Here is a 20,977-nt window from a genome sequence, read left to right on the forward strand (position 1 = left end):
TTGGCTGGATTTCAGCAGCACCCTGTCTCCTGAAATATCTTTGTTTTCCAATTATTCTCTCTAGCCCCATAATTATCCTTTTTTTGGTTCTTTTCCTAATTATATGTCCACTGTCTTCACTCAGGTGCCTTCTGTATGAAATAATTGCCTCCTTCCCATTTTGAGCAGCGAAATGCCTGGGCATTCAAAATTGTAGATTACAGGTTTCCTCAGTTTTCCCCTTAAAAACTGCATACAACCACTGCTGGAACCAGAGCTTTGTTGATCCCAGCCTCCGAGGTGGCTGATGTGGCCATTTCAGCTCTTCCCAAGCGGAAGTAATGGTGGTAGTGGGAAAGCACTGCTTCTCATCCAAGATCTTGGAAACACTCCCTCCCTCGGGGCTCCCGGGACCAGAGTTGCCGCTCGCGTTGGTGATTTCCAAAGGCCGTGCTTGTGCCTCCGAATCCCGAGCCGCATGTTTCTGTTTCCTCTGCCCTCCCCTTTCGGGTGAGGTAGTTGCCCCTGGAAGATCTCGCCTTGTGGGGTAGAAGGGCGGGTGTCCGACCTGGGTTTAGAATCCCGCTGTGCTGTCCGCTGTGCTTTGTACAAGTTACTTTAATTTTGGAAACTTTCATTCATTCACTTAAAGTTGAGGATAAGAGTACCTACCTGAGCGTGTAGAATAAATAGCAGAAATTCTGTAGAACACCTATTAGTGTTCCTGGCACTCCCCAAAAGTCATTTCCCTTTATCATCCTAAAACTGTAAGTGCTGTTTCAGCCGCCTTCTGGGCCAAGTGGGGCGCATGCATGTGCGCTGGGAGGGGACGGGGAGGACTGTAGGGCGTGCTCTCCTAAACACAGAGAAACTGGTCTGTGTGTTAGATGTTGCTGGTTTTATATCCCTGCCCCACGCCCAGCCCATCTCAAAGGAACACAGAGTCTATAAACTGGTCATTCTTAGCCCGAATGTCGCCTCACAGCTTGTTAAATGGGCTCATTCTCCGACCCTGCTGTGTGGTACGGTGATGTCACAGAAGTGAAATTGACCTGAGCATCTGTGTGATCCCTGAGTCACATCTTGGTGGAAGACCACTGGCCTGAATGCCCAGCACTTCCTTAAAAAATGCCGTTTATAACAAGCATGACGTCTCCTATCTCAAGCATAGGTTTAAAACAGATAATGTTGGTACAAACATGGTAAGTGGGATGATTCTTCTGAGATCTCACCCGATGAATGGTAATTATGGAGACTAATCTTAAATGAACCTTCATAATAGATGAGAAACGTAAGCCTAAGGCTTTATAGAATTTGGTGTTATTTTATTGGCTGCTGTTTTTAGGTCAAATCAAGTATTTTTAATTACTTTCCATTTTAGTTTATACTTCTGTCACGAGGCGGTTCGTGAGCACCAAAAATCTTTAAGTTAGCAGTAATGTCTGTTTTCATTTGTTTCAGGTTTTCGGATTTTAATAAAATGACTAGGGAGGGATGTTGAAACCAGTACTGGGCTAGATGTAGATCTTACTGATAATTAAAGCAGACTGTGGCCGGTTTCCTATGATAGAGGTTAGCATTGTGCAAGTCACCCAACTGTGGAATCGTTGGTTTTTAAGAAACCATGTGGGTATCACTTAATTACCATTTGCTAATGAGATTCAAGCATAAAGTGAGTAGAATGCCTCAAATTTTGAGAAGTGCCTCATACACATTCATACCGATCATGCTTAAAAACTTCATGAGTGTTCCTCCACGAGTCAGTACTAATCTTCTTGAATACTGTCGTCAAATCAATCCCCTAACATTTCACGAGGCCACATGAACTCTGTCCCATGGAATAACCTTACGGTGCTCACATTTTCCAAAATCCCCTTATAGGATTCTTTCATATGCTATTCCTCAAAACTCACCAGTGACAAAGTAAATTCATTAAAATAGTTTCCAAGGGAAGGGTAAAAAAACAGTCCAGGTCTCCTGACCCACAAATAACGTTGGGTGAAGATGGTCTCTACTGATAAAAACCGTCATGTCTGGCAACGCCAGAAACACAGAAAGGCATGCGCTTACCTTCCAGAGGTCATCTGAGGCACCTCCCATGGATGTAGCAGGGTTCCTAGGAAGTAAGGCTGGGTCTCTTGGAGCCTAGAGAGAGACGACGGGGCAGCATCCCAAGAGCTCCATGTACCATCATCGTAGTCTAAAGTCTTCAAAAAGCAAACTTAACTTTAATTTTATCAGCAAGAGCCGATGCAGAGCTAACCTTGAGGGACTGACGTGTTTGTATACTTTCCAAGACAAACTCTTCGCCACATGAATCCCGTGGTAAACGAATGCGTACACTGCTCGCTGTGTAGCTTGGTAGCTCGTCGAGTAAGAGTGAAACGGTATCTGTCCAAAGCAACGGGTTCCCTTTTCAAAAATTTAAGGCATAGTCCCTCCTGTCAAAAATTAGATGGTAGTGTTAAATCAATGACCAAAGCGGTGATTGTGATACTAATAATAATAGAGCAGTCTGCATCATAATAGCTTTGCCTGCAATATTTGGTTTCATGCTCACCGTGGCCTTTTGAGAATGGCACGGTCTAACCTCCATGCTGTGGATGAGGAAACTGAGGCATGGAGGGATGAAGTCACCAGCTCAGAGCCTCTAGGCAGGCTGTGGGGCATCTGCCCACCACCACCATTCTGCTTTCCCAGAACCCTTTCACTTGCGTATCCAGGAATGCTCACTTTCGTGTTGTTCCTTTCCGGGGTGGGGGGGGGGGGTCTTACATTTAGCTATGCCATCAAGTTACTTGGCTAAAATAAGAAATTCTGAGAGGTACCTAGGTGGCCCAGTTTGGTTAAGTGTCCAGTTGTTGATTTCAGCTCAGGTCATGGTCTCAGGGTTGTGAGATCAAGCCCCCGCATCAGGCTCTGTGCTCTGCAGGAAGTCTGCATGAGATTCTCTCTCTTCACCTCTCCTCCCACCTCCCCTTGCCCCCGCATGCACGCACTCTGTCTCTCTCTCTCATATAAATAAATAAAATCTTAAAAAAAGAAAGAAAGAAAGAAAATTCTGAAACACTTTCTTGTTTCAGCCCATTGGAAATCATCTAAATCTGGCCAAGGACATTCCTCTGACCTCAGTTCTGTTTGAAAGAATTCTATAAACTTCGGTACCAGCAATCTCTAATTGATCTCCATTCCATAATACCATTAGTAATTCTTGAGTAGTGAGACCTCAATTCTGGCTGCTTTTCTTGTACAGCTTGGATCTGAGATACACAGGATTCCAGCTGATCGAGTTGTTAATATGCTGTGCATGGTGGAAGGAACTTCCCGTTAGATATTAGGGTCAATAATATGGGACAAAATCAATTGCCCTTTTATAAGATACTGCCCTCTAACCCCTGCAGAGCTCCTCAGTAAGCGCTTTTGGGGAACATATTTAGATAAAAAGTTTTCCCTGAGGCTTTGGCTTAAGTGTGTGCACCCTGCAGCCAGAGTAGCTTGAGATCCACAGAGCTAAGTACAAAAAAGTCATCCTACAAGGTGTCACGTGAGAGTGGACCTCCCGGGCCTTCTGTGGGTAAAATTCTTCCAGAAATCTGTAATCATTACTGGAAGGAGAAAAAAAAAAATTAGGGGATGTGATCACGTGAGTTTCCTGGGATGGCCAGTCCCAGTGCGGAGATCGGCCACGTGATTCCACTGACTGGTTTAGAGGAGAAGCAACAAGGTGTGGTCAGCCTCATCGCAGGGCCAGCTAGCTTTGTGACGGCTCTCTGAGAGTTAAAACCTGAGGACCAGTTAATTCCTATGCAGTCTGGAATGTCCGCTCTAAGGCTAGTCGTGGAGGGTGGCGGGGGAGATGAGTCCGCTATGAGGTTGGTCCCGAAGACATGTCAGCCTCTGTAGCACTTCCACCACCTTCCTTTGAGGACACGAGTTGAGTCTGCCCCATCACTGTCTGGTTTCATGCACGCACGGCCGTCCCTGGATGGATTAGGTTCCTCTGTCCCAAAGGGAATCCTACAAGGTGTCACGTGAGAGTGGGGAATCCCCTGCCGCCAGTCTTCCATCCACAGCCCGGCTCCCCGGAAGTGACTCGCTCTTCTGCGGAGTGTGCGGATGAAAGCAAAGGTGAGAGAGAGCCGGAGACTGTGATCTTTTTAAGAGTCTAACCAGCCACTTTCCAGACACCCAGCAGCACAGATCTGGACAGAATTCTTTCTTCCCTCAGTTCGCCGCGTTCCAGGATTTCGGCGATGGCGACGACGAATCCCGGATTGCTTCCTTTGTTTACTGCAACACAGGGAACATCCGCCCGGGCAGACGTGGTATTAGTACTGCTTCTCGGTTTCTCCATAGCTGCCCTGTCATTGGGCAGTAGATGCTGTCGTTGCTCTGGGATTCGTTGTTCCCTCAGTCCAGTCCTTCGTCGATGACCATTAATTCAGTCTTTGTAGTTGGTCTCATCCCAAGACGGGTTTGACACATTCTGCCTGATGTCGGGGAGCATCACTGTCGGTTTGGACACATTAAGGTGGTTGTTACTGTCACTCCACACTTGATCTTCTCGGTCCTTGCAATCTCTTAAAATTTTACCCCTATAAAACTTTCACGGACATTTTCCAAATGTGACCAAGTGAGCATTTCCTACAAAAATGGGACACCTAAAACTTTTGACCCTGTGAAGTGTGATCATGGTGTCCACTACCCGTGAGATCCCAAGCAGCCATGTGGGGCTCATGACCTCATTTCTGTTGGAAGCATCAGTGTCTTTCCCAGTGATGACCAGCTGCAGAGTTAGAGCACCAGCCCATCTGAGTTAGAAAAACAAACACACAAACCCTGGGCATCCAGAAGTTAGTATATAACAGAAAGCTACAAAACAGATAGCCTAAGTTGAGAGTATTGTCATGTTTACTGAAGGTAAATATTACAGTATTAACACTCATCTTGTTTCCTTTTTCTTTTTCTTCCCTTTCTCAGTGTTGGAGTTTCTAGATCAAAAGATGTGCCGCCGTTTGGTCCACCAATTCCCAAAGGAGTAACTTTTCCAAAGTCAGCAGTTTTTCGGGACTTCCTTTTAGCCAAAGTGATCAATGCAGAAAATGCAGCCCATAAGTCAGAAAAGTTCCGAGCGATGGCCACTCGAACAAGGCAAGAGTACTTGAAGGATCTGGCGGAGAACTTTGTGACGACCGCTACTGTGGACACGTCTGTGAAATTCAGCTTCATTACACTGGGCGCAAAGAAAAAGGAGAAAGTGAAGCCAAGGAAGGATGCCCATTTGTTCAGCGTTGGAGCAATCATGTGGCACATCATAGCTCGGGACTTCGGCCAGTCTGCTGACATCGAATGTCTTCTTGGGATTTCTAATGAGTTCATAATGTTGATTGAAAAGGACTCCAAGAACGTTGTATTTAACTGTTCCTGCAGGGACGTCATCGGGTGGACATCGGGATTAATGAGCATCAAAGTGTTCTACGAGCGGGGGGAATGTATTCTTCTGTCCTCCGTGGACAACTGTGCTGAAGACGTCAGGGAAATCATCCAGCGATTAGGAGTGAGTACAGGTTCTGTGTTCCTACCATCTTTAGGTCTTCGATCCCAGATTTATGATGGCTTCCACTCTGGAAAATCCGCCATGATTGTGGCAGCTAGGGAATGCATTCCTGTTTTGTATGGTTCTAGGGCTTAACTCTAAATGCTGTGTCCTTTTGAGCAGTTGCTAAATATGTGAGTGGTGGAGACGCACCCATTACAGCGTGTTTGGAAAGGAAATGTTAAGCCAACTTCCGAAAGGGAACATCAGGATATATTTTTATGGTATCTGAAAGAAAAAAAATAGAGAATCGTCTAGATATTGTGTGTTTGTATAGAGACAGGCATGACCAGATCCTCTCAGTGGGAGACCAGCAGGCACACAGTTACTGTTGACCCTACGAATGACCGTGCCTTCTTTGCAACTTTCATTCTGTGTGTTTTTCTTCAGTGTTTTAGTGTTTTTCTTTAGTGTTTTTAGCAGGTGTTTTTCTTTAGTCTGCCAGATTAAATATGTGATTATTCTCCAGCCACAGTTTCTTAAGGAGGTTTTATAGAATTACCCGTTAAGTTAGACTTTAAAAAAATTGGTCCTGAAAGAGATTTTTTCAATGTTATTTTTAGTACATAACCCCTAAATGATGTCCACGGAGTATAACAGTTAATATTTCTTCTCCTGATTTTCACACAGAAAGATCCAGATTTCAGTTCGAGTCTGTCAAACCCATAATAGGAATAAATCAGATATAGTATAAGAACCCAAACATGCTGAGACAAAAGAATTTCTCATGTTTAAATCTTATCCCCAGGGGATGTATATTTCAGTGTTTAGAAAAGATTTAGTCAATTACAGATCATGAAAAAAGGAGGATTTTTACCCATTTCCTGTCCCCTTTCCTCCCACCAAATATAAATCTCCCCTTTGTTATTCAAGACCATGTATTAGAGACAATACAATCAAGTCAGTGTCTGCTAGCCTTGGAGAAATAATTTAATTATTTGTAGAAGCTATTTACAGGAACAGACCTCAGTGCATTCAACAGTATTATCGGGTATACGGGCACAAACAGAGATGTGATTTGGGGATGATTCAGTACATGATTAGTTTATGTGTCTGGAGAACCGAGTTATCCTTGTGGGTCTTGAGATGTACTGTGCTTTCAATGATACCGGAAATAGTTCTTTTTAGGAGATCCACTGAGTCATCAAAGTCTGTGCTCCTGAAAATATAACACAAACAAACACCATTTCCCCAACCACCAAAATGCACATTTTGTAGGTCCTTCCCCATTCACTATTTTGTGGACCCCATTCTGCCGTGTTTCTAGAAGAGCAGTCATGTGGCTAATGTGACAGCAGTGCCTGCTGTCCAGAACGTGTTTGAGGAAATACATTGTGTGTCTAGGATGACTTGCAGCAGGAGATTTTGGAAACAAACCATCCCACAGACAGTGGAGGGATTGGAACATGAGGTTAGTATAGATGTGGAGGCAAGAGGATCCCGTCTTCGTAGTGCAGATATGGGGAACGAGTGCTGGCTGGCGGGTGGTAGATTCGGTGTGCGTTTTATCGTGGTGGAAACTAAAATTAAAGGTGCCCATTATGCAGGTGCAGACCCAGGAAGGAATGAGAGCCGACACCTAAGTGGGGATAGGCAGGGCCAGCTGCAGTCGTGTGCAACCCATGACCCGCCCTCAGGGGGGCCCGCTCTTGGAAGAGCCGGTTCTTGCTTGAGTGCTCTGCTGTTACCAGTTTTAAATAGTGTTGGACCCTGAACTGGGCCCCACCGATTATGTGGGCAGTCTTGGGTAGGTACATGGATAGGAAGCCACCATTTTCCTGTGGTGATTGGGTCCATGTAAGTATGTAAGGAACTCCAGTTCTCTTACCCTTTAGAAAGGTGAAGAAGCAAGGAACAGAAGGGAGGAAGAAATGGCAAATGGTGAAAGTGTGGCCGGTAGCAGGCTGTTGGAAGAAATAAGAAAAAAACACAAAGGTCCCTGGAAGGGCTTAACTGTTCACTCCTCAGTCTGATGTGTGGATGCTCAATTTCACCTGAAAATTGCACTGTCGCACATACGTAGACTTTTGGTAGGAAAGCGTCATTGAAACAAAGTTGAAAAAGAAGTGAAGGAAAATTTTATTCAGGGTGTGTCCTTCTCTGATAATTTCCAGTTAGTTCAGTTCATAACTTTGCAAGCTTCAGTCTTTCAAAACCTGACCGCGAAGACCAGCAATGCCTTGCCCCATTTTCCTGAGCCCCCAGCTGTCCTGTGGATCTGTGGGAAGCCGATGGGTGTGTCCCCGTGCGGGTAACCATGGAAACAGACACATGCACCGAACCAGCCCAGTCCCACAGCTGTGCTTGCACTCATAGGTCTCACTGAACAGGAATCTGGGTATTCAGAGTGTGTTTCCTGGAAATAGAGCATTTATTAAACTGCAACTTTATGCATGAGCTCTGGGATTTGGGGGGTATGGGTATGATACATCCCGACTTTAGATTTCCCACAAATAAGCAATGCCGTCATCATCGAGTAACATTTAATGAGCCTGTGTTTTCCTGTCCGTGCGTGTACGTTACTCTCCGTGGGCACTTTTGAGGGTGGCATTAAGTAACGATCGGGGTCTCAGAGCATGGCGTGGGAAGCCAACCACCTGGCTTCCACATTCCTTTTCACAGCACTGCTGCACACTCACACTCTCCGGGAAGGTCAGAGCACTGAAGCCATCACTGCTTGGGGTTGCCCTTGGCCCCCAGAAGGTGGACCCCATGAAGGAGAGGTGGCCCGCAGGTGTGGTGGCTGGGTGAGAGGGTCTCTGCTCCCTACCAGAGCTCCATCCTGCACAGTGCCCTTGTCAGGGGATGCCAGGGAGTCTGGTGGGCCTGCCCACCTTGGAACTTAATGGTCCTCACCACACAGGCAAGCAGGGGCAACTCGCCCCCACAAGGGGGCTTCCCGGAGGACAGAGCGGGCCATCTGGTGTAGGGAGCACTTGAACACATTCCCTAACATCCTGACTTCTGAGGCTGCCCTCCTGGGAGCAGCCCTCTGTGTGTTCGCTGGGAAGGGACTGGGGCCGTTGTAGAAGTTGGATGGAATTGTCTGAGTAGCTTTTAATGTTTAGTGGGTGAAACTGTCATCGTTTCAAAGGCCTACATTTTGCTGTCACCACGGTCCATCTGGAGCAGTGGGTTTATGTGCTTCGGAGCCAAGCCCGCTGACATGGTGGAGGGGAGGAGGGAGTTACCAGAGCCCGTCTGATGCTCACGAGCTCCGGGGTCAGTGTCTTCTAAGAAAAAGCAGGATGCCTGTATCAGGAGTATTTGTGCCTTTGAAGAGTAAAGCCGCTGTTTTGTGTCCACTGTTCTCTCTGCATCCGATGCCACGGCTGCTTATGGTGAACTCAGCATTGCGATGTCCTTAGCGTGTCACCTGGGCCATTGGAGGGCAGGGCTGGGAGGCCCGTGCATGCACCCTGACCTGGTGGGGGCAGCGGGGAGGGGGGTGCCCCACAGCAACGTCTCACAGTCTCCCCCTCCGTCCCCCGCTCAGATAGTGACCCGAGGCTGCGAGACCGTGGAAATGACCCTGAGGAGGAACGGGCTGGGCCAGCTTGGCTTCCACGTGAATTTCGAAGGAATCGTTGCAGACGTGGAACCTTTCGGCTTCGCCTGGAAGGCCGGCCTTCGCCAAGGGAGCCGCCTCGTGGAGATCTGCAAGGTGGCCGTGGCCACTCTGACCCACGAGCAGATGATTGACCTGCTCCGGACCTCCGTGACCGTGAAGGTGGTCATCATCCAGCCCCATGACGATGGCTCGCCCCGGAGGTAAGGCCTGCGAGGCCCGAGGCAGGGCTGACCCCTCATTGGCTTTTGTAGTGGGCGCTGTCCCTGCCGCCCTGCAGGATCCGCAGAAGGGGTAGTTGGGTGCATCTCGGGCCAAAAGCATGGACCCATCAAGCATTAGAACAATTGAAAAAGAGCTTTAAAAAAGTTAGTAGCATGTAACAAAAGAGCAACTCTAATTTTCTAAGCCATTTCCAGGGACATTGCCCACATGCAGGCTGAGATATTAACAGAGGAGCAGAGCACCTGCTCAATGCCCTGGGGCCCCTGAGAGCCCACATCTGAGAAGAAATGGTTTATCATTGCTCAGCCCTTAGCAGGTGTCACTAGAATTCCCTTCTGTGACGTGAAGTCATCGATGCTCAACCAGGTATGTAAGCGATCAGGCCTGCAGGTCTGGAGGAGGGATGGACACGAGGCCGACTCTGTGAAGGGACAGCGGCTCCATTCTAGGTGAACTGGCTCGGGACCTTGTCTGGAAGCTCAGAGCTGGGTGGTGGAGAGTGGGAAGAGAATGGGATTGGTAGGTGAGAGTGTTCCGTTGTTAGTAGAAAATAATCAAGCTCAACATCCCAAAGATACTAGGTGCAGAGGGGAAAGAAGGCTAATTCGGAACAAGCCATCTGTGTGGGCAGAGGCCACCGTTGTGGCTGGAGCAACTGCTAGTGTAGCTGTGAGACTTTCTCTCCAGCTCCAAGGGCCTTTCTGCCGGCCACTCTACAGGCTCTGGCCTTTGAGAGATAAGGCAGGCTCGGAGTCCAGGCCTTGGCTGTGTGATCTCGGGTCCTGTGCATGCTCTCTCTAACCCTTGTTGGCTGTCCCTAAGATGGGGATTATAATGTCTACTCTCACGAAGATTAAATAAGAAGGATACACTTAAAACATATAGCACCTTCTGGCATAATCAGTACCCCACGCATTTTAGTTAATTTAAAAACTTGAGGATGTTCATGTGAGTTTTTCCATGTTCTAAAAGAAATTCTTACCATTCCAAGATCGCAAGATGACCGTGCCCACTTTCTAGACGTACTTCTGTGGTCACTGAGGTCATTCCTTGTACTTTTTCTCCTGACTTCATCCTCTGAACCAGCAATGTCCAGCCACAGTTCCCACAGTGACCACGGTCCACAACTGTGGCATCTGAAACAGCAGCCGCTGGCCACACACAATGGCCACACGCTTGAGCCGTGGCTTGTGTTACCGAGAAAGCGCATTTTTCATTTCAATTAATTAATTAAGATTTCCATAGCCACACGTGGCTGGTGGCTACCGTTGATTGGCCAGAACAGCTCTAAACCATGACATTTTTTTAGAAAACAGAACAGAGGGATACCACCTTGCTCCCTAGCTAACGCAGAATATCACCAAAGTCCGTCTCTGTTCGATTTCTTACCACTCGCCGCCTGCGGGACTTTCTGTGGCCTTGTTTCCTGTATCTGCCCAGTAGGTTTACAAAATACAGGTTGAATGTATACAGGTTAAACTTCTTGAGAGTAGCAGCCCCGTGTTGTGGGAAATATCTGGGACATTTCTCATTGCCTTACCAGGTTCTGTCCCGTCCAGTCTGTTTGCTTTCCAAAAATCCCACCAATCACACACAGAGGTACAAGGGCAAAGAAATCGAAGACAGAAACTATTTTCTTAAAAACAAGACTTTGAAATAACCAAAGGCAAGTCCTTTAGACCTTTGAAGCCACAATATTGTGTAAGTAAGTGTTTTAAAATAAATTTTAAGTCAGTTCCGAGAAGTTTTCCCATGTAGTAAGAGTTTTTCTACCTTTGGTGGAAATAGAGTTTATAAATCTAGTGAGTATCTGTCTTAGAGCTTGATTACTGCTGTGGAGTTAAACAAAAAAGGTTACTGCATTCTCCTTTTGAGTTAAAGAATGACATTTCTCACCCATTTATAATTCTGGCCTACTGTTGTTCAGTAGAAATTTCTTTTTTTAGGCTTCTTAAGAGATCTGGTTAAAAAAGATGTTAAAATTATTATGGTTAGTATTTAAAACATATGATTTAGAAGAATACAATTTCCTGAGAAATACTGGATTGTTTTTTAGCTCAAACACACACACACTACCGTTTAAAAGTTCGGGCTGTTACTTTTCTATCCAGGGAGGCGTTATCTGCCTTGGTCTGCGCATAACAGATTCTTTCTTTGTTTTAAATGCAAATGTTCTTATCGAAGCTGTTCAAGATATTTACAGATTTTATCTTTGTTTCCTCAGAGTCTCATTAATGTCACTCCCTGAAGATACAGATTTCTCTCCTGATTAATCTGGATTAACAGTCCTCTGTACTTTGACCTTAGCCGGGATCAGAATTCGTGGTTTGCCTGGTAGTGACACTCCCCTTTTCTGCATGTCACAAAGGTTTCAGGCCTCGCCTATATCATTTAAAATCCCTCCCACTCACTCAGTCTTCCCGTTTGGTGGGAATTTGCATCTGTAAATTTTTAAATCCATATTTCTGTGAGCTTGGGGTTCGGGCTCTGCCTGCAACTCTCTGTCTGGGCTCCTGATAAAAGTACTTTCTGTTGTCAAGCAGCTTCACACAACGAGTCCTGACCCTTGCAGTAACACCCCTTTGCTTTAGACTGCGACTCAAGGACCAACATCGTTTTAAATTCCATCTGTGCTCCAGCAAGTTTAGCCTCTGTGCTCTTCCCTTTCTCTAAGGAACAATGGCGGGGCGGGGCTTAACAGGGGACATGGGTAGTGCTTGATTCATTGAAAAAATTAAAATACAGAACTTTTGAAAGAAACATCGCTAGTGCCATTTCTCCTTGGCACATGGATCTGTCTCAAGCTACAGCCACACGTGTGATTGTAATGACGGCCTCCGTTTTCACACAGGGTTCTGAGTGCTAGCCCGGGAGGGGGCAAGAAAAAGAAAGTTCATTTAAATGGATGTGTGTGTGTGTGTGTGTGTGTGTGTGTGTGTGTGTGTGTGTTGTGTATCTTGCTGCAGGACCATAGGACTACAAAATTAGCCAAATCAGTGATTACAAGATACTTCAGTCTTTGTAAGCATCGCATACAAGACAGTGAAAAATGCCTAGTTTCATTTTTGCTGTGTTATCAGCTGGATTTTTTTCCTGCAGGATCTCAGTAGGGAATAACTCGCCTCCAATCTGTCTGTCCCCATCAGCAGTAGGACAGGCCTGTCCCCTAATAGACTCACTTCTGGTTGTTCACACGTCAGACATTGTTTGCCTATGACTCAGAAGTTGCTGGATTAAACGAAGTCTTTAGTTGGGAAAGTATTTATCAAAAGCCACTCCAGGGTTTGAAGTCCCGTTCTCCAGCCTCCGGGTAATGGTAATTCGGCAGTCCTTCTGCTTGAAAGGGAGGTAGAGCTATGTTTCCCTTCTCCTTGTGGAGTTGGGAGGGTCCCTTCGGGAATGCTTATTAGCTGATATCTTGCTGGGGTTGGACCTGGAGGCAGGATTCGCAGGGACAGGGAATGAGTGGCAAGAGGCAGTTGGGGAATAGTGCTCTTCAAATGGAAATGAGGTTTTAAAGGGAGGAGGGCATTTCCCAAGCAGACATCTCTGTGGCAAAGATAAAGAGGACTTGGCGGAAGAGGCTTCATTAAGCTCTTCCTCCCCTCTACAAGGGATCCCACTGCCCCAGCTCCCAGTCTCCAAAGGTGATTGACACTCTATCAATGTCATCTGAAGGCAAGCACATCCATTTAAAAAGGCTGATATAAAGGCAATAACAACTCATCAGAATTACACATGAGTTGTTATACAATGTGAGTAGTAACAGTAAATAGGTCCAAGAAACGAGATGAAATTCCTTGCTGTGGCACCTGTATTTCATGTAATGTTTCATACTTTGTTGACATACCGTCCCAGACATATTTTTCTATATAATGCAAAACAGTGGAAATCGTCTCCTGTCGTCTAGAGCTTTAATTGTTCTTTCGTCATTCCACGGAAGATTTATGCTCATTTTATAAATTTACTTTAAGCTCATTCTGTAGAGCAAAGCTTCAGGTTGTTCTCCTTTGCTGCTGGTTGCTAGATCGTTCCACACCCTGAAGTACACACACCTAGTTCCAGAAACTGAACAAGGAAGGGAAACTCAATTTCATCAAATTAGCAGGTTGGAGAAAGAGAGAGATCTAAAGTAGATGGTGAGTTGAGATCTTGACCTAAGTGAGATTTTTATTTTAGAGTTCCAACTGCTTTGTGGATTTTCAAAGTCACTTACATTTTTTTAAAGATTTTACTTATTTGAGAGAGAAAGAGAGATAGTGAGAAAGAGCATGTGCACAGGGCAGAGGCAGAGGCAGAAGGAGAAACGAGCTTCCCGCGGAGTGGGGAACCTGGCACGGGGCTAGATCCCAGGACCCTCCGGATCACGACCTGAACCAAAGGTAGATGCTTAACTGACTGAGCCCTCCAGGCACCCCACATGTGGTTTTTGTCTTAGGGGTACCCTCCAGGAATGACTGTCAGTGTGAATTGTGAAATGTTCTGCATCTCTGCCCTGTCCCTCCAATGTCAAGTTCTGATTTTTCCCTTCCTCTTTGAAGTAAGAACGTTGCATTATAGAGGGAACAAAAGGTGGTGGCCTTGTGTTTACTCATTTAGTCTTTTCATTAACCCTTAACTGGTTTGTGCCCTGTGTGGGGCCCTGAGGCTATGCACATGCGGGGGACAGACATGATCTTTACTTCCCTGGACTCTTTCGTGGTCTACTTGGCATTCCAAAGGACAGGTCTTCGCATTCAAAAAATGGATTTCTCAAACTGTGGCCACAGTTTCTTACTTGATACTGAGAATCTCAGCACAGGAAATCCTCCACCCTCTCCAGTCAGTCATCGACACTACGGTGCTCCTGCCTTTTTTGGCAGTCTGAAATGTGGTAATGCCCCTGACGTTGACACAGGAGCGCAGAGGGGGACGGTGAACGTGAGCGTTCTGTTAGGCAGCTGACAGGTGCGTGCATGACCAGTGTTCCCCATGCGGGTAATGGGCAGTCGTGGGTGTTCTCTTTCACGAAATCCATTCATGAAAAACCAGGCATCAAACAGCTACTGAGAACCTTCTGCATTTAACTGTGAAGGATGTAATGCAGGAAAATGTTATTCCTGGTCTCCAGCTTTCTAAGGAAAAAAAAAAAAAAGTGAGGTTGGCTTCCTGAAGAACTTCCTGAGCCCGTGGTTTAAGTTGGATGCTGTGCTGTGTGTGGAGTAGGTCAAGACTCATTGCCGCTGTGCCTGGCAAGGAAGGGGAGGGGGGCAGGCAGATGGATTATTTAGCGATTATTTAGCACCGGATGGCCTTTCCTCCTATTCTGTATGACACACACCTTTTCGATTCAAGACCTTTATTCAAAGGGCTTGGCCATGTGGGCTATGGTCTAGATGTGTCTTTTTCTAGGTACCATCTCAGTGTCTCTCTATCTGGATATAAATTAAGGAAATAGAAATAGAAAATTGCATTAATATTTCATGTAGTACCTATTTCCTATATGACACTGTCCTAACCCTTACAGTAAGTTATGCTATGTGGTTATCTCCCTGTTGGAAGCTTTTGATTTTTTTATGCAACAGAAAGAAAGAGTTTTTGATGTAAGTGAATGAGCATCAATTGCCCCTGTCACCTTGTTGGATGATTTGGAAAGAGTCTCTTAGCTATTAGCAGGCTATTAGCATAACAGACATTAAAATGATTAAAATATCAGTGATTACTTCAATCCCTAGGGCTATAAAAAGGTTTTTTTACAAAGCGCATAACAGAAAAGAAGCAGGTAGTTCATTTGAGGGGATCTATCTGCCTTTGTTCCCAAAGAGCCTCTTAGCTCCTCATGGAAACAATGACATGATGTGGGCCACATTACTGATTCATTGATAGTTTTCTAAGGAGACAGCAGATGTCTTAGAAAGACCACTGAGCTAGGAGTGTGGGTTCCAGCTGTGAACCTGTCCCCATGGGTTGTATTGACTTTCCAACCTGTCTGAGCCTTCTTTGGAAGGTGGGGGATTTCCTTTTGACCCTCTCCGACATTTTTGTGACATTGAAATGCTGTGGTGTGTATGGAAAACGGAGCCATGCCATACAAGGTCAGTGGCAGACTGGAAGTCAAGGATAGCACGACAATATGTTGTAAGACTTTTTGATTGATTACGGGGTTCAGTTAAAGGTTCTCTTGATGCAGTTTCAGAGTGCAGCAAATGCAAGTTACAATCATGTGATTGAGCCCTGGTTGCTTGGTCTCTGGTCTGCCCACTGGAGATCCAGCTAACTTACCCAACTGCCTTTTTCTTTCCCTCCCCGCCCCCCTTTTTTTTTGGTAGAATATAACTTGTTTCTTTCAATCTTCTTGGTTTTCTAGGTTTTTGATTTCATGTTGCATCTCTTCAAAAGTATTCTCCCTGGCTATCCTCCCATAGAACTCTTCCCCCCTCTTAGTTTTAAAGTGGCATGTGTCCTGCTTTAGTAGAAGAAGCAAAGAATAAAGTAACAGGCTAACGATGAGCTGTTTTGTAAGAGAAGATACACAAAGGGAATTTTACAGCTGTACAATTTTCTACAACTCTGATTATCTTATAAATGTTGCCATTCTGTAGTTCTACACATCTACATATTTTCTGGGAAGAACTTTGATGAACACTGATGCACATTTTGCTATTTAATACTAGCTCCTTCTGTTTTATAAAAGGAAAAAAAAGAGTAGCATCTATTTGACTGACTTCTTTCCTGTGAAGCCAGCACTTCTGAAAGCTTGCACGCTGCCTGTGATTTAACATGGGTCCAAAGGACGGTGCTATTTCTCACACCTTGACAGCTCTGGGTTTTGTTGTGTTTTGTTTTGTTTTTTAAGATTTTATTATTTGAGAGAGAGAAACACAGCGGGAGCAGGAACACAAGCAGGGGGAGAGGGAGTGGGAGAAGCAGGCTCCCCATTGAGCAGGGAACCCGATATAGGTCTCGATCCCAGGACCATGGGATTGTGACCTCAGCCAAAGGCAACTGCTTAACTAACTGCCCTTATAGCTCTGGGTTTTAAGCCAAGAGCCCCAACTGTGTCTTTAATGGAGAGCAGCGTGATTCCTGGGGGAGGATCCTGCTAGGAATGAGTAGAGGAGAGTGTGCCGTGGCCCATCTAGGTGAGCCATCCAGGATGGCCCCGATGGCCAAGCTCAAAGGTGGTAGTGGGCCTTCAGAACTGGGGCCACAGCCCAGCAGTGATTCTGCCTTCAGATGCCCAAATGACTGATGGCTAAGAGGGTTCTTCCAGGAAAGTAGAAGGGTCAGTTGAAAGAAGTTGGTCTACGGGGCGGATGCCGGTTGGGGACTTGGCAGGGTGTCTCTCTGTAAGGGATGTGTAAGTGCAGTGCTTTACTGTGTAGGCAAGTACCTGTAACTGTGACCCTCAAGTGGGCCCCCCTCCCCACAACCGGCCATGCCCAGAGCCCAGGAAGCAGTAGCAGCTGCCGCCCTAGGACCCTGCCAGGGAGAAGCCCCTTCAGACTGCAGGACACGGGGAGAGCGCTGGTCAGTGTGCTTACAAGGACCCTCATGAGCGTCCTTGGTCCAGGAAATAAGCCATCGCGGAAAGCCCGTTGTGCTAAGTTCAGAAGGACAAGGAGCTGTGTTTTGCAGAGTAAAGCAGTAAAACACAAGATGCTCCGAGGGCTCCAACGATGCCAACTGATCGTCAGTTTCACAGTTTTGTGTACCGCTGGCTCAGTAAGCTTGCATTTTATGACCACTTCGGTCCAGAGAATGTTTTTGCCTTCCTTCTAATACTAGAGTAATAGTAATAATACTATTACTAATAGTAATAGTACTAATAGTAATAATACTATTACTAATAGTAATAATACTGTTAGACCCAGAGAAGTTCCTGGCTAGACAAACAGCGTTAACAAGTGTGTGTATATTTAACCCTGAAGTGGAGTGCACATGGATGTCTACCTGGCATGTTAATTAGAAGCATAAGTAGGTGACGTGCACATTTGTTACTGACCAAAGAGGAAATCAATATGCTCACATGTAAGTGACCCCCACGGCCCTCTCTAACGTCTTCTAATGTCTTTGTTTGGCAAACAACCTGGGAAAAGTGTGCCAGAAGCTAAAAATGCAGTTCATGTTTGTGGGCTTGATTTGGTGTATGTCCACAGGAAGCCGAGGGCATTTCTCTTTGAGGTCTGAATTTGTATTATAATGAAAGAAGCTAAAGGCTTGTTGTTTTTTAGAAATAAAAAAATAAAAAAATAAAAAAATAAAATAAAACCTGTTTCAGTTACATACAAGATTAGCAGCTCACTTTGGGGTGGTGGGGGGTCATCTTTTTGTGCTAGGTCTTTTTGCATTTGGTCCATTTGGGTTTCCGTTGGTCTTGACCTAGTGGTCAGGAATCCTTGCTGGGTGCCCTTTCAGGACGTGATGCCCCAGAGGAGCAGGGAGATCTCACCTGGCATCCTTCACTAGAACTAGCCACAGAGACAAGAGGAGTGTATGTGGGGACAGGGACAGGTGTAAAGGGTGAGGAGTTTCTTTCACACTCCCTGTAACAGGGAGCTGTAGGCTAAGTGACAACTCTTATTTTAGACCTCTTTCCAGTTCCCTAAAAATTGGCTGAATTTTCTACCTGTGTCCTTCCAGACATTTCTTAGAACAGAACTGTGTTTGATTGGGTTTGATGGTATGTTGCCACATAAAATTAGTGGCATTTATTTGATGGTTTAGACCTAGAAATAAAGCAGAAACCTAGCTTGTAAGAGTAGTTGCTATAAAAGTGTCCCATACTCACAAAATTTATTTTGATTTTCCAAATAAAGCCATTCTTTCGAAAAGAGCTATTCTTTATTCAGGCATAAGAGCCCCAGTTTTTAGTATTAAGAAGATCATTTACATATGACTTTGTCCAAAAGGTTGGAAATGAAATAATTCCACCCGGAATCTCCCGTCAAGCGCGTGTTCGCACACGTTTGTGTCAGCACTCTTCTAAAATATTAGTCATGATTATGCATTTATATAATGTTTTTCCTCAAAGATTCGAGCTAAATTACAATGTCTTAGGAAAGGCTACAATCGAGGAGCATGAATGAAATATTTCACATGCCTCAGCCGTCTGTCTTCCCTTTGCTTTTTCTTCCGTTTAAGCCTAGCCCAAACCCAAACAGGCTCTGGAGATACACGTTGGTCCACAGGATCCAAGGTTCCTGTTCCTTTCATTCAAATATAACTCAAAAACCCCTCACTTCGACTCCCTGACGGGTACTCTCCGGTCCCCTACAGGCTCTGAGACCAAAGCCCGGGGTTCACCTCACTACCCATTGACTTGCTTAGAGCACCCTATACGCTGGAAGACAAGAGTAGGTTTTCTTGATATTTTGATATGACTGCCATATCCCACCTCATGATTTCTAATTAGGTTGTTGGTCTCTGGATGAATCAGTAGTCCCAGGGGATGTGTCACCTACTTAAAGAGAAAAACACTGGGAAATAGTACAAGTCCATGAGTAAACGTTGTAGAGTCTCGGAGTTTCATGAAATTATTATGATAATAATAATAATAGCCATGCAATCCAGTGTAAATCTGGGCTTATCAAATTGACCAGTCGTTTAACTAGTGTGTTGAGGAGATCCAGGGTAATTTAAACTTGCCTAGGTTAGAGATAATTTTGGTTTGAAGGAAGGAAAGTTAAAATAAAAGATGAAGTAAAGTTTAATAAAACAGGCAGGAGTTTCTCCTTCAGATGGTTTATTCAGTCCCCTCTAAACTCAGAGGGTAGCACCAACCATCCATTTGGTTTCCCGAGCCAAAAATAAGGTCATTGTTGTATTCCTACCTGTTCTTCCAAGGACTGTTGATTTGATGGGTGAGAAGTAACTTTCATCCAATACTGCTGTACGTTCCGTACCTCCTGTCCCCCCAGAAACTCAGGATATCCTCTGTAACTCAAGAGTTCAAGTTCCACATGATGTTTGAAAAAGACCTTATTGAGGTATGACTGATGTCATGAGGCTGTATACATCTAATGCACACAGATTAGTGAGTTTGGAGATAAGTATACAGCCTTGGAATCATCACCCTAATCAGTGCCATAAGTGTATCCATGGCCTCCAGAAGTTGCATTCCATCCTACATATGTATGTATGTCTCCCTTGACATAGACCTTCCTTTACTCATCACCCTGGGCACTCTGTGAACCTTTTAATCTGGTTTTACGTATCTTTTAGTTCTGGAGATTGTCCTGTATTGTTTCTTTATCATTTCCCCCCCCTTTCCCCCCCCTTCTCTTTCTGGTACCTCTGTCTAGACATCAGGCTTCTTGGATCCAACTTTAATTTTCACATGCTTGCGTGCTTGTAACAGTTTTAGAGAGGTCTTCGGTTTACCTTGGTCTTAGTAAACTTTTTTTTTTTAATTTTTGAATTTTAGCTATCATGTTTTTAAATTTCAAAAGTTCTTTCTTATTCTGTAAGGATATGGTTGGTCAGTGAGCCTCACTGCGGGGTGATCGGGTGGCTTACATCTAATTACAACTCATTGTCTTTTTGCTAGAAGATCCTCCTTGGCCTTTTGTAGGCTGATCAGCATTCTGAATCTGGGTTTGGAGGAAGGGGAGATGACTGTGGGTCTCATTTTCCAGTGAGACTTTCACTTAACCTTTTGTTTTCAGCCATGCTCTCCTCTGTTGGAGTCCGGATCCTTCAGGCGGAGTTCCCCACACCGTTGCTCCTGCCCCCTAGAGGTAGGGGTGGTTATTGCCTGACTAACTCCTGCCATGTAATGCTCAAACTTTCCTTTGTTCTCTCTTTTCTAAATCACCCCCTCCTAGGAAACCTTCTCTCTCACTTCCGCCTCCTGCAGTGCCTGGCACTTCCTGTCCCTTTGCCCCTTTCAGGGGTTGTGTAAGGGGAATAGTCACATCTCTCCTTGTCTCCCTCTACGTCACTCTTGGGTTTGGCCTTCCTCTGCTCTGCTGAACCATCCGCACTGTTCCATTTCCCTTCTCCCTGTGATTGCCGTGGTTTAGAATTCCAGCTGTCTCGAGTTTGGTAGATGGTCAGCTTTGTTTCTGTTTCTTGTTCTCCTCATCTTACATGATTTGGAAAAGAGGCTGAAATGTCCCTTTACCATCTTGAGAATGGAAGTCTCCTTTTTAAAGAACCACACCTTCTTCTAGTGGATTTCTCGGGGGGAGAGTATGAGCAAGCTTCTGTGTTGACTCTGGAACATCCGGGGAGAGACACCCCTCAATCAACATGGTAACCAGGGTGATGTGCCCTGGTGCTCAGACTTGAAACTTACCCAGGCATCCGTGCGCTTGCTGTACTGTGCCAGCTGGTGTCCCAGGCTCTTTTTGGTCAAGCTAATAGTGCTATTTGCACTGTGTAACTAATGAGAAACTTGAGAGAGGTCTGGCTTAAATCACAGTGTGAGGCTGACTGGTCTCCCGTTCCTGACTACTCTCCGAAGCACATGAGAGTGTGCTCCAGCACGTCCCGTTTGGGGGACTGGAACTCTAGTTCAATAGAGCGACCACGGCAGCTAAGAACCCCACTTTGACCAGATGGGCGCTCTGCTTTCCCCTTGATTGTGATGGCGTTTACTGCTTTTGTTTCTCACTTTTCTCAGACTC

General features: G+C 45.5%; 1 protein-coding gene across 5 annotated transcripts in view; it reads left to right on the forward strand.

Annotated features, from left to right (window-relative positions):
* Positions 1-20,977, forward strand: part of SIPA1L2 (signal induced proliferation associated 1 like 2) — a 214,622-nt gene that overhangs the window by 149,286 nt on the left and 44,359 nt on the right. For all 5 annotated transcript variants that reach the window (XM_059397313.1, XM_059397314.1, XM_059397310.1 and 2 more), the window contains 2 exons: positions 4,960-5,536; positions 9,072-9,346. In XM_059397313.1, coding sequence (XP_059253296.1) covers positions 4,960-5,536; positions 9,072-9,346 — 852 coding nt within the window. The remainder of the gene's footprint in view (positions 1-4,959; positions 5,537-9,071; positions 9,347-20,977) is intronic.

Source organism: Mustela nigripes, chromosome 4 (genome assembly GCF_022355385.1).
Source record: "Mustela nigripes isolate SB6536 chromosome 4, MUSNIG.SB6536, whole genome shotgun sequence".
NCBI lineage: Eukaryota > Metazoa > Chordata > Mammalia > Carnivora > Mustelidae > Mustela > Mustela nigripes.